This window comes from Nuphar pumila, chromosome 13, assembly GCF_984573655.1.
Source record: "Nuphar pumila chromosome 13, dmNupPumi1.hap1.1, whole genome shotgun sequence".
Classification (NCBI taxonomy): domain Eukaryota; kingdom Viridiplantae; phylum Streptophyta; class Magnoliopsida; order Nymphaeales; family Nymphaeaceae; genus Nuphar; species Nuphar pumila.
This window is the reverse complement of record NC_143261.1, coordinates 5,116,155-5,130,000: the sequence shown is the minus strand read 5'-3', so window position 1 is coordinate 5,130,000 and position 13,846 is coordinate 5,116,155. Positions and strand designations below refer to the sequence as shown.

Genomic DNA, 13,846 nt, shown 5'->3' with positions numbered 1-13,846 from the left:
CTCATAAATCATTAATCACTTTAAACGTTCATGAAAGCATGCATTATTCAAAGTCAATACACACATATATCTATCACGAAAAATCACATTAATGCATAAAAGGCATGAAATAGGATTTTTCAAGCAACATTAATACCATGAATAAATGACTCACAAAGGGGTTTAACCCACACAAAAAATATTCATAAAGAAGGGTTTTTCAAAACAAGTAGCCATATTAAATGCACAACGTTAATAATGGGAAAGTTCAAAATCACACATACAAATCATAACAAGAGATATTTTATAATAATGCCAAATATGGTCTCAAACTTATCATAACAATTTAAATTTCAACAATAGAAACAATATCTATAAATATACTCAAAATATAGCATCCTATGCAACCAAGGCATATCATGATGTAAATCACGCAAGATAATCAATTATGGAACAAATTTAAAATATCTTTAATCATGCAATCAAAGCATATTCAATGCAAAATGCATGAAAATATTTCAATAACCGTTTCCCATACAAGGGCAAATGAGTAGAAAAAATTTAAAAATTTTATGGAGAGATTCAGAAATCTCACAAATATCAAAAATTGATATTTTTCAAACCTCAACAATAGTTCAACCACCACAAGCAATTTACCTCACTAGACCTCCAAGCCTCAAAATTCACGTGTATCAACTACTAGAACAAGTGATCAATCACAATTTCACTTGTGAGCTTAACAAACACAAAAAAATTGTAAACATCTCTTATCTACATAAAATGACACTTAAATAAGAGATAAACCTTAATATTCAAGTGTATCAACTACTAGAACAAGAGTATAACATACAAAGACAAAAAATGAGAATAACCAATGGGTGCACATTGTAAATATAGGGAAGTTGTGAACACACCAAAAGCCACAAATGGGCTCACTCACAAAACCCACTCAAGGGACAAAAACAAGAAGCTAAAATAAATAATATTTTATTGATAACCTTTATGCAAAAAGCATAAAATAGGAGGGGGTTTCACCCCTATATATACACAAGCAAGAGGCTCTAAATAGAGTCGTTGGACCTCCCCAAGGTCTCTTTTGGTTGACTATTCAACAAATGTTGTCTAGTTCTATTTAAACAAAAAAATAGAAAAATAAATAAGAAAATTATATATTTATATAAATAAATATTCATAATATATATATATATATATATATATATATATATATATATATATATATATATATATATATATATGTGTGTGTAACGCCCCAAATTTCAAACTTGCGAACCCTTTTCAGGAAAACAGGCAAGAGACTAGAAATATCTCTTTCCTTCAGAGTTTGTTTATGTGATCAACGGAAAATTTTCCTTTGGTAAATCATAAGGCAAGCTGACAACTTTGGGCACGTTAGCTAAAAGAACCAAAACTCACAAGATTCGGATATCCTAAGGGAAATCCGATACAAACCCAAGCGTCCTGGACGCGAGCTAAGAGCAGGAAGAAGAAGTCTTGAAGCCATCTTGCAATCGCGCTATCGCCCGTAGTGTACCTAATCATCACCTGTACCCATAGAATGAGTTAGTTTCGCGAAAAACTAGTAGGTGCACAAGAGAGACTACAAGGAACTGAATTAAGTACATTTAATTCAGTAGGTTACGCAGTTTAAAGCAGATATGCAGTTAAACAGGTAAGCAATGCAAGCAGGTGAATAGTGCAAACACGTAAGCAGTACAAGCGAATAAGGCGTGCGAGCGAGTAAGTAGTGCAAGCGAGTAAGCAGTGCAAATGCGTAAGTAGTGCAAACAGTAAGCAGTTCAAAGCAAGTAAGCAGTGCAACTGACCAACACAGCATACGATCCTTTTGATCGTAAGTTGAGAACTACTACGCAACAAGCTTGTCCTCGTTCCTAGAACGAGGTCTCTGCATCTAATCACCATCAGGACATCGTTTGTCGCTCACTACTTCTAACAAACGCATTGTCCTGAACAACCTTAATCTATCCTCATCTCTCAAAGTCTTACGCGGCTAACCGTCACCGGTTATGACGCACTAAGGCGTCATACCTTCTCAGAGAAGCTCACCCTTCCGTAGAAGGTCCAAAACATGATCACTAACTCAAATCACTAACGATCTGATTCTCACATCTGAGTCATGCATGTAATCATGCTAAAACAGAAAGCCGAAACTATGAATTCATAGTTGGCTATCACAAACAATCTCAGAAGATCGTCACAGCTCACCATAACTTTTTATGGTAAGCGAAAACACAAGATCCACGTTGGATCGTTCGGTCCGAGAGATATACTTTCGGACAAGGAATTACCGCCCTAGAGGGTATACCTGATCTTGGACCCTACACTTCCTCACAGGAGTTCACCGTCTTTGCAGCTACCCGTTCGTGGACAGTGTACATTCTCACAGAGATCTCCTACTCTAGCCGGGTCACCCGATCTGGGAAATGTATAACCTCACAGCGAAACCTTTGGGAAACCGATCCCCAACATATGCCATATCCAATGAAAATCATTGCGATACACGCATCAACACAAAAGACCGCTCTTGGGGTCGATAGCTACTAATACCAACAAGATCAACGCCGGATCACCTGGTCTGAGAAATGTATAACTTCACAAGGAATTCCGCTCTAGATGGTATACCTGATCTTGGACCATACACTTCCTCACAGGAGTTCACCGTCCTTGCGGCTACCCGTTCGTGGACAGTGTACATCCTCACAGAGAATCTACCACTCTAGCCGGGTACCTGGTCTTGATCATACACGCCCTCGCAGATAATCCTTTGGAGATCAGGTGCTCGTCAGACACCCTACTCGGTGATACACGCATCTATACAATCGACTGCTCCGAACAGTTGACTGCTCTCGAGGTCAGTAGCCACAATATGGGCACAAGCATGTATATCAGCAATATGCATTGTATCACTCCGCGCAGAAACATATAATCCTATGCATCGTATGATTGCCACGAGGAATATTGCAATCCTCAATTAGGCCCTCAAAGCATGTGTAAACGACACATGAGAATGCGCAGATATGGCAATTCAGTTGATTCTATGGGCGAAGGGTAACTAACTCTATCCGTCAGCCAAACAAAACAACTGAATAAGACAAGCACTCATGACAATGCTCGTAAAACATATAATTACCATAAAATGGCTCAGTCCATCAACAAGTAATTAAATTAATCGTAAGGCATAAACCATTACATCACAAACCATTCATAAGCAATCATACGGCAACAGTTATATCACAATATGTAAGCAACTTATAAGACAAGCGGCCACATCAATCCTAGTTGCCACCAGTTCGTAGATTACGAGTTGTATGCAATCACATCAATCATAAGAGATGCAAGCCAACAAGTGCTACGCTACAATAAGCACCAAACAGTTCGACCAAAGGATAAAGCAAGTCACATGCTAATATGTAGCAACTGGCATAATGCTACTATTATAAGCATTTAACTAGTATGAGAAACTCCTTATTACTCCGCAAAGAACTGCGTAAGCAGTTTAACCAACTAGAGTAATGCCTTGACAGGCGTACACAGCTCAACGAGTAGCATATTGAACTATCGAGCAAGCAAGCGAATTAGTAGTGCAGGCGAAGCAGTAGTGCAAGCGAATCAGTAGTGCAAGAGAAGAGTAGTGCAAGCGAAGCTCACGACTCAACGACCAGTGTGAACAGACCTTATGTTTCGATAATTACGAACCTGCGGGTACGCGCAGGCAAAAACGTAGACCCAACTGAAACTAGTTCGGGCGTCTGTTATTCTATGTATTTTCAATAACCCAAATAGCTAGTTGAGTTCGCTCCAAAGGGACGGCTTTAGCCGAGAGAGGATTCCCCAAAGGAGGCTGTGCCACGGACGCATCCAACTTCTGCAGAAGTGTTGAGCTAACTAATGTAGCCCCTTTCCCCTAACTCCAATGACTGGGGAGGCCGGATCGTTGCCCGTAGGGTGGTCGTTAACAACCTGTCCATTGGAGTTTATACCGCTCTGTCCTCTTCCTTGACAGACACAAAGAAGCGAATAGGTACGTTAGGGGTTGCTTAACTAACGACCCATTCTATGCTGTGGTATTTAAACCACCCGAGCATCTTGCCTGTGAAGGCGAATGTGAGGCCATTTATGTGATTACAACATTTTGCATTTAGCGTTGTTCGAGGTCGCACGACCGTCTCATCCGATCATCGCAGTACTAAACGTGTCGTGCACGACTACAAGTACTCTAGGATGAAGGGGGTATAGCTCCTCAATAGAAGCTTCAACAGGAGTGTTTCACAAAGATGTAAAGTTTATCTACTTTACTTTATCTTTTGAAACAGCAGTACCTTGTGCCAACATTATGCATGTGATTATCTCGAATCACATCCACTATCGGGGTATCTACATGTCTCGCATGACTGGATACCGGCCTCGATAAACGGGATACAGGTTTCTCAACAGAACATCCGCTAAAAAGTTCGCTTGAACCCCCAATTCGGGATCACCCGAGATATGCCAAAAAGGCGAGCAGAACCAGCCAGTCACATCCTTCCAAATGCTTCGATTTGGAGCAGTCTTTGATGCTTTTGCGCAGCTCCCTGAAACCTCAAGTCGACTCTGCAAGACTGCACACACGAAGAGCCAGGATCCTTGCGAGGTATCCCTCTCCTTAGATGAGGATGTATCGCCAGCTCCCAATTGAACTCTTGTCGCAAGAGTGAGTGATAGATGTCTCTTGCATCCTCCACGAGGATGCCTTTAAGGCATACGCAAAGAGCAAGAACCTGCACGTCATCTGCAAAAGCAAGGCAATACCAACGCATATGCAAAGGCAAGAGCTTAAGCGCAAAGCGCGACGGTAAAGTAAAGGCGGCAAGCAGAAGTGCAACGCAACCCCCCGGCACAACGCGCAACGGCAAAGTAAAGACCGCAAGCAGGAGTGCAACGCAGAACCTTTGTGTGATGCACGACGGCAAAGTAAAGAACAAGGATCGCGAAACCGCGTCCTTGAGTTACATACGTACTCATATAAATATATATGATATATATATATATGCATATATATTTATTTGATTGTCCTTTTTAGTTAATTGAACTCAATTCAATTGTCCAAGTCTTCTGTGCAATCTTCCCCTACCTTTGAAAGTTGCAAGCTTGCTGTCGTCCGCGGATGTACGCGATTGGCGGCTCGGGTCGCGGAGCGCGAGCGGGATCCGTCGTACGAGCTGCAAAAGTAACGATCTTAGCAAGCAATACCAAAATAGGAAGTCAGGGGCACTATCGTCGTCCTGACGTAAGGGAAGCAGAGGCAGGGACATCGTGCTCATGCGCACCTGCTATAAGCAGAAGAAGCAGAAGCAGGGGCTGCGAGCCCCTGCTGACTTGCTGTCAGCGGACTCCGAGGAGGCAGGGGGTTGCACCCCTGCCCTCATAAAGCGAGGGCAAACAGGGTTGCGCTCCTGCCTGACAAAGTAGAAGAGAGGCAAGGGCAGAGCCCCTGTCGGTCAGCAACAAAGGGGAGGCAGGGGGCTTCGCCCCTACTAGACGACATACAAAGAGGGAGGCAGGGGGGGCCTTGCCCCTGCCTGCCGAAGAACAACAGAGGCAGGGGCGATGCCGCTGCCTAAAGAGAGAAAAGGCACAGGGAGGGGGCTCGACCCCTCCCCTGAACGACGAGGGCACAGGGAGGGGGATTGACCCCTCCCCTGACCAAAAGAGGAAGCAGGGAGGGTTCGACCCTCCCCTGCTGTCAAAGGGAGCAGGGAGGGGTCGACCCTCCCCTGCTGTCAAAGGGTGCAGGGAGGGGTTGACCCTCCCCTGCTGTTAGGAGACGCAGGGAGGAGGGGTTCGGCCCCCTCCCCTGTTAACACAAAAAGCAGGGAGGGGGCTCAGCCCCTCCTCTGCCGATCAAAAGGGCAGAGAGGAGGGGGGCGAGCCCCTCCTCTGCCGTAACAGAGAGAGCAGAGAGTTGGGGGGCGAGCCCCTCCTCTGCCGTGGCAGGAGGCAGGGAGGAGGGGCTCGGCCCCTCCCCTGCTGTGGTAGGAGGAACAGAGAGGAGGGGGGCGAGCCCCTCCTCTGCCAGAAGAACCATGAAAAGTCAGGGGCTCTGCCCCTGCCGAGAAATCCACAAAAGGCAGGGGGGGGCAGAAGCCCCTGCCGAAAAGGTGGGCCGACACAGGGAGCTCCGCTCCCTGCCGGCGAAACAAGAGGGACAGGGGGAGCAAAGCCCCCTGTCGACACGGCAAGTGACAGGGGGCTTTGCCCCCCTGTCAGTCAACCCAATGAGAGAAACAGGGGGGGAGTCCCCCTGCCGATGACATGGGACTCAGCCCCCTGTCGGCCGATCCTGAGAAAGGTAGGGGGGTAACCCCCCTGCCGATGGGGGCGACGGCAAGGGGCTCCGCCCCCCTGTCAGTCGATCTCCCCCGTAGAAGAAGAAAAAGAGGAGGTGGAAGGAAGGGAAAAGAGGGGAAGCGTACCTGAAGAGTCGCCGGAACGGAAGGCAGTGGCCGTGGGTCGTCGGCACCTTCGCAGCAAAGAGGGAAGGAGATGGCCGGCACCTGAGGTTTTCGGCCCCCTGCAGCACGCGGGATGAGGGCGGTTGCCGACGGCGAGTCACCGGCATCGGTGGCCGCAGGGACGAACAGGGGGAAAGACTCGGTCGGGGGAGAGAGACCGAGAAAGGAAGAAGGAGGGCGGGGGTTATCTCTGAAACCCCTGCCTCCCTATGTTAAAAACACGGGAGGCGGTGCCTCCTTTCGGGTCCGGGTCGGGTCCGGGTCCGGATCCGACCCGAATCCTAACTTAAATTTTTTTTTTCAATTTATTACAGTGTGTGTGTGTGTGTGTGTGCAATTTTTAACACACAACTCACCATAAAATAACATCTCTTGTCTACATAAAATGACACTTAAATAAGAGACAAACCTCAATATTCAAGTGCATCAGTTACTAGAACAAGAGCATAATACAAACACCCAAAAAGTGTGAATAATCAATGGGTGCACATAACTCACCATAAAAAATAACATCCTCGTCTACATAAAATAACACTTAAATAAGAGGCATAATAGGAGGAAACACACGAGTTAAGAGAGCTTGTAATGAAAACAAACTAATGCCATTAAGGAGGTATGGAGAAGATTTACAAATCAAGATAGAGATTAAATTTTATAAATTTTTGAAACACCATGATTTAAAAAATAGATAGTCATCATAGATAAATATAATTATAAGCATTTATCATCATAATAATAATAATAGACAAATACACAAATGAGTGATATAACAAACTCCCAAAACAGAAATCAAACAATCGTCAGTTAGAGCCAAACTACAAGCCGACAATCTAAACTCATAAAACCGAGGTGCACACAACTCACCCCAACAAGCATCTCTAGTTCAACAAAAGCAATATGGATCCAGAGGACAAACAACCATCAATCAAACTCAAGACAAGTGACAACACGTCACTTATAACCCTTAAAAATCGAGACTGATAAGATGACATTAGGTGCACACATAAGTCACCTCAACGGCTAACTCTGATCCAACAAAAAGGCCAAAAAGAAATGGTGCATCATATAAAAATCTGTGATGGACAAAACGAATGTCATAAGAAGGCAATAATTACTCACAAAAATCAATTTTCAAATAAGTGAGTTCATATAAGAACGGATTTGAAAAAAAAAAAATTAAATCAAGTTCCAATAACGGTAGATGAAAACTTAGAATGAATATAGTGCAATATTATACTTAACAATATGTCAATTGATGCAATCATATACATGGTCAATATAAGCAACCTATATAGAGAGATAGCTCAATCTAGATTATAAGTCTACTAAGAGACAACAACAACATATAACATTAAAGAGAGTAAAAAACATATATACATATTCTCAAAGAACTATATAGAAGTTTAATAACATAACTATGACCAACCATGAACCTACATATGTCATATAAGAATTTTTATCGTAATGCAACAAATATAAAATCTCTAAAAAAACATGCAATGAAAGGTAAGACACCTTCAAGCACGGACAAAGTGTCCACCAATAAGTTCAAAAGTGCAGAAGCACAAATGCCACTAAGGGCACAATCACAAATGCTACAAAGAGCATAGAAATGATAAATTTATTTGAAACAAAATATGCAAGAAGCATTCAATGAAATATCAATTCACAAGAAAAAACCCACTAAGGGTTAAGCATCAAGCATATAAGAGTCTTAAAAATGCTCAAGAAGAAGCATAAACAAAAGAATCCACTAGAAAATATAATGCATAATAGAGAAATACATTTAATATTATTAAAGTATGCATTCAAGTTCATGATGACAAACCATGCTTATGCCATCAAATAATAATCATAAAGACTACATAATTAAAATCATGCATGGTTACATAGTTAAAATCACCAAAGAAACATCACAATATATAAAAAAGTTCCAAAGATAATCTACATATACACATACGTTAAGAGACACAAAAAAGATACAACATAAAATTTAATTTTTTTGCAAAACATGAAACACATACGATTTTAAGAAACCACATATTTTTGCAAAATATAATTTTTCAATATACATATCCATAATCCAAAACATATATTTAATATATCAAAAGAAAACAATTTTTACATATTCTAATTTCAAAAAGAAGCATTTAATTTTAATATAACCCTTTTAAAATACCTACCATATGAAAATAGAAAAACAAAGATACATACCGGAATGCGAAATCATTGAATCCATACCATTCATTAATACGAATCTTTTCCAAGTCCACGATGCCTTGTTTTGATATCATGTCACGAAATGGTGCAGATCCCAATGCACTCCAAAATAAACTCCAAGAATTGAAACATGATACATTTTGACAAAAAACATAAGAACTAAAATGAAACATAAGGAATGTGAATGAATAACTTCATTAATAAAGAACATTAAAAATACAAAAAAAAATACATAGAATCTTCATTACAATACACTCAAACACACAAAGGCCTAAAACTACCCATCACTCTCTCACTATACAAAGCACACACACATTGAGGAAAGAGAGGAGAAAGAGTCCTCCCAACAGCTAGAATTCTAGCCATTGGGAGCAAGTCAAACTTAGTTTGACTTGGTCCCAAAAATATATTATATATATTTATTTACAATAAATATATATAATATATATTCCAATATAAATATATACATATAATATGTATATATATATATACACAGATATGTATATGTACAATTTAACAATATATATATGTGTGTGTGTATATATATATATATATATACACACAAAAATGATATGATAATCTTAACAGGACCCCATAGTTAGTGTGACCAAACCATCCAGCAATTCTCCTAAGTTCTTCAAAACGACTGCTTTCGAGAATGTAAGTCTGTCTGTTTTCGTGTTTCTTCAACCACATATGCTTGCAAGTGTGTGCTTGAATTTTGTCATTTTCATGAACACGTTCTTTGTGCCATCTAAAAGCAAAAATTGGTTATGTTTGTATGTAATTAAGTTAGCTCATTGCTTTTGGAGCTTTGTTCCTTTTGTTTTTTTTCCCACTTACCCGTCTTTGTCATGTTTGCAGCCATATTTGAAATGCCACTGCTGCAGTTCCTTTTTGAACAAGTTACTATTCTGTTTGTTCGGATATAAATCAATGTTTCTGTTCGTTTAACCACTTGGAATTGATGTTGTTTTGAATGTCTCGCAGCAACAATCAAACTGAGTGAGAGGAATGGCTTTCAGCTGCCCAGGCAGTAGCTCTCGGAGTTCCATTGCTCTAGATCAAAGACGGCCATCATATCTATACAGTCGGTCATAAGCAAAGTGGCGACAAGAAAAGTGGCGATGGTAGCTGAGTGGTTTTCTTATCCACATGCTGCCAAACAAAGGTGGAAGTGGGAAACATAATGTGTTTACTTACACTGATAGAAACGTATACTTCATGCATTTATATGTAAAGCATGGATACAAGGGATGACAATAGTGAAGCATAAGGTGGCAGAGGGTTGTTGAGCATCACCCTCCGCCAAATTTAAAGTCTTCTTTTCTCTTTTTTTTTGTTTTTTGTCTCAGAGATGTAAAGCTTGTTGGTCCTGGGTCCATCAGACCAGTGCTTGCACTGTCAACATGTTTTGCAAGGCCCCAGTGCCGATCTGTGATGTTGTTTACATTTATAAATAGGCTAAATGTGCATTTGCAAAGCTTTCCATTTCCATATGTTTTTCATATTTCTGCTCTCATTTGAGTTTCTCTATCTAGTGCAGATTGAACAAAACATATGACTGCTCTCATTTGAGTTTCTCTATCTAGTGTAGATTGAACATGTTTTGAGGGTACACAATAAATCAGGGGTGATGAGGTGTGCTATGGAGGGGTTGAGACAAAAACTATCTTTCTAAGGCTTGCTAATCCAGACCCAGCCTTTAGACCATAGTTGCATAGAAACTTTATTTTGCCCTGCGTATCCCATTTCAGACAAGGTACTAGTATGAAACTGGTTTAAAAAACACTGAAACTAGCTTCAGGAATGCCAAAAAACTCGTTTCTAAATGCACATGAAAATGTCTTTATGAATATAGGAAACCAATCCCATGTACAAGTGAAACCAGTACCAACCTTGGTTTCATCCATTGGTGGCGATAATCAATGTATCCCTCTCAGCCCCTCCTACACCGTTGTATATGTAGATCTAGCTTCCTTTCATTGAAATCATCAATTTAAACCTGATTGGAGGTTTTTTCAATTTAAACCTGATTTTTATACCTTTTATATCATTTCATGATTGAGATTTGAGAAGACGGGCAAAATATCATGCACATATTCACAAATTCTTGCAAGAGGCAGCCTTACGTCATTGAGCAAATTAGCTTGAGATTGTTATATTCTTTATTTCATTATTGTCTTAAAAATATTTTGCTTTTACATGTAGCTCGACACATTGGCCTATTTTTATAGCCATGGTGAAATTATGTGATATTTTGATTTTTAGTGCTTTTGATTTCCTTGGCAATTCTTTTATCACAATGTATATGATATCATTATTTTTTTTAACATAATTGATGAGATCTAATTTCCAGAAACTTGTACTATCATCAAGGAAACCACGTATCAATGTCTATCAGAAACTCATACTATTTTAAATACACATTTCAATAAAAATGTATCTGAAACTTTTGGGGGCCTTGTATACCTGTACCTGTATCTGGCAACTATGCTTTAGATTTCCCAAACTTTGAGGACGAGTGGGTTAACTTGAGTCACCTATGGTATGGCTTTAATTGGAAGTATGGCACTATCTTGCATCTATTTCAATGGAGTTTTACTACAGAGCCAAATGTTGCTATAAGGGAAAGTGACTTGTCTGGATACCGGTTGTCTCGCTTATGGACCCGGAATCAGTTTAATTGGAATGGTTACAAGTTGTTTGAGTGACGAGTTCTCCTGCAGAAAGCTTTTACAACTTCTGCAACTGACGGATCCAAGATGAGACTCACCAAGTCTATTTTGATTCTCGTTTGCAATCAACTTCCTGAAAAAGATATGTTACAGAAAGCGTTAATGTGTTTTCAGCCATCCAAGTGTTAAGATGAAGAAAGCAGAGAACTTTCTGAACAGCATGTTTGCAAGGTCTACGGAGTCTTCTTAGCATAGCATGTTTGCAATACATTAATGGTGATGATAATGTTTGTTCTGTACATGTCTAGACTTTTGAAGGAACAAACTCATCTATGTATTTTTTTGATGACGGAGTTTCCTGACGAAGCGGGTAATCTCCAGGTGTGGTCACCAACACCCAAGCCCCTAGGGAGCCCAGCAGTGAAAGGCACCGTGTAAGTGGGAACCTTGGGATGAAGGGATCAGCACTTTCTCCCCAGGCCTGCCGGGCCATAAGTTCACATGTAGAAAAAGAAGGAAAAAAGAGAACAATTGATGGTGCTAAGATGGGTGGACAGGTTGTTTGAAACAGATGCCCTCCCTACTAGATGTGATCTTGGACGAAAGACGAGAAGTTTTTAACTAGGTTTCTGGATTGAGGTGCAGACTTTCTGAGACCTCCCTCTAATGCTTACTGACGGTAAGATGGTGATGTTGCTCAATTGAAAGATGATCAATTTTGACGATGGGGACTGGGCCTAAGCTCGGCCACGGCCATGATTGGGCAAGACCGAAGACCTTGGTCCAGGTCTGGCCCAAACAAGCCAAACATGACTTTAGAATAACAAAAAATATAGAGTGCTTTTGCAGGTACATGCTTTGTGAATGTATGATTGAAATGAATATATGGATGATATGAATGCATGAATGAAATGAATGCATGCATGAAATGAATGAGAGCGAATCTTGTCCCACAAAAAAATACGTTATGCATATCAAATAATAAGCGCATGTTATGAATGAATCATGCATGACTGCATGGATTAAATGTGACATGTATCATCCATCAAAGCATAGATAAATTGTTATGTATCATGCATAAGAGACTGGCTATGATGATGACATGTATCATGCATAAGGGCATGAGAGGTTTATCATGTGAGATAATGACACTGAAAATATGAAATCGAACGCTCCAAGATAGTTAGGTCTATCTCGATCTCAATGAGATAGTTGGGTTTGTTCCAGTGTTAGACCGTGTTTGGGAGGATATATTGATGGGTTTCCTTTCGTGCTGAGAAAGTCCACAATCATGGTTATGGTAGATCATTTGTCCAAGTATGGGCACTTCTTGGCCATGTTTCACCCGTACACTGCCACATCCATCTCAAGGTTGTTCGTACAAGGGGTGTTTTGCCTACACGGGATGCCTTATATTATCGTCTGTGACAGAGACCCAATATTCATCTAGAGATGGCAATGGACTAGGGGGAACGGAGTCCCGCCCCGCCTTGCCCCGTTTACATCGGGGATAGAAGACATGAAATGGGGAATGAACCAAGAATGGAGGTTAAAATCAAAACTCGTGCATGGATTGAGATGGGAGTGGACTTACTCTTGCCCCCGTCCCGCCTAGCCCTATCCCATCCTCGATCCCCGTTAAAAAATTATTATTATACCTTTGTACATATTATAAAATATATATATATATTCTTAACCCTAACATAAAACCATTTTTTTGAATCTCTCTTCTATCTAGGGATAGCAGTGGACCCGGGGAAAACAGGCCCCCGCCCCGTTTGAAAAGGGGATGGAGGACATGAAACATGGATGGAGGAAGGGATGGAGGTTAAAATCAAAACCCATGTGGGGGTGGAGGTTAAAATCAAAATCCGTGTGGGGATGGAGGCGAGGATGGACTTACACTTTTCTCTGCCCCGCCCCACCTTGATCTCTGTTAGTAAAATGCCAAAATATTCTTTAGGGATTGCAGTGAATCGATAGAAAATGGGGCCCTGCCCTGCCCCGTTTGGATCAGGGATGGAGGCGGGGATGGAGATTAAAATCAAAACCCATGCAGGGATAGAGGGCAGAATTTTGAGAAGGGGCGGCGGTGGAGACCTTGTCCCCTGCCCCCGCCCCGATCCACTGCCATCCCTACCTCTATCCTTTCTCTAACGAGCGAGCTCCCATTTCTCTCATCTCCTTCCTCTAACAGTAGAAGATAAAAAGGACCAGGAAATCAGGGCCCGGCCTCATCTCGCCCCGTTTGGACTGGGGATGGAGGACACGAAACGGGGAATGGAGTTATTAATTGATGAACCTGCCACTAAAAGGAGACGTGCACTAACAGCTCCTACCAACTACGCAGAACCCTCGTTAGTACTTGTAACCAACTTTTACATGCTAAAAGGACTCAACTATCATCAGTAGAGATTACAGTATCATAGGCTACACCTC

The 13,846-nt window shown here is 41.3% G+C and overlaps 1 protein-coding gene across 1 annotated transcript in view; it reads left to right on the top strand.

The window, feature by feature from the left end:
• Positions 1-10,210, top strand: part of LOC149817597 (agamous-like MADS-box protein AGL30) — a 45,989-nt gene extending 35,779 nt beyond the window's left edge. Inside the window, exon 13 of the mRNA XM_089984842.1 lies at positions 9,720-10,210. Within this exon, the coding sequence (XP_089840968.1) occupies positions 9,720-9,734 (15 nt within the window). The 3' untranslated portion in view covers positions 9,735-10,210. The remainder of the gene's footprint in view (positions 1-9,719) is intronic.
• Positions 10,211-13,846: the final 3,636 nt, after the last annotated feature.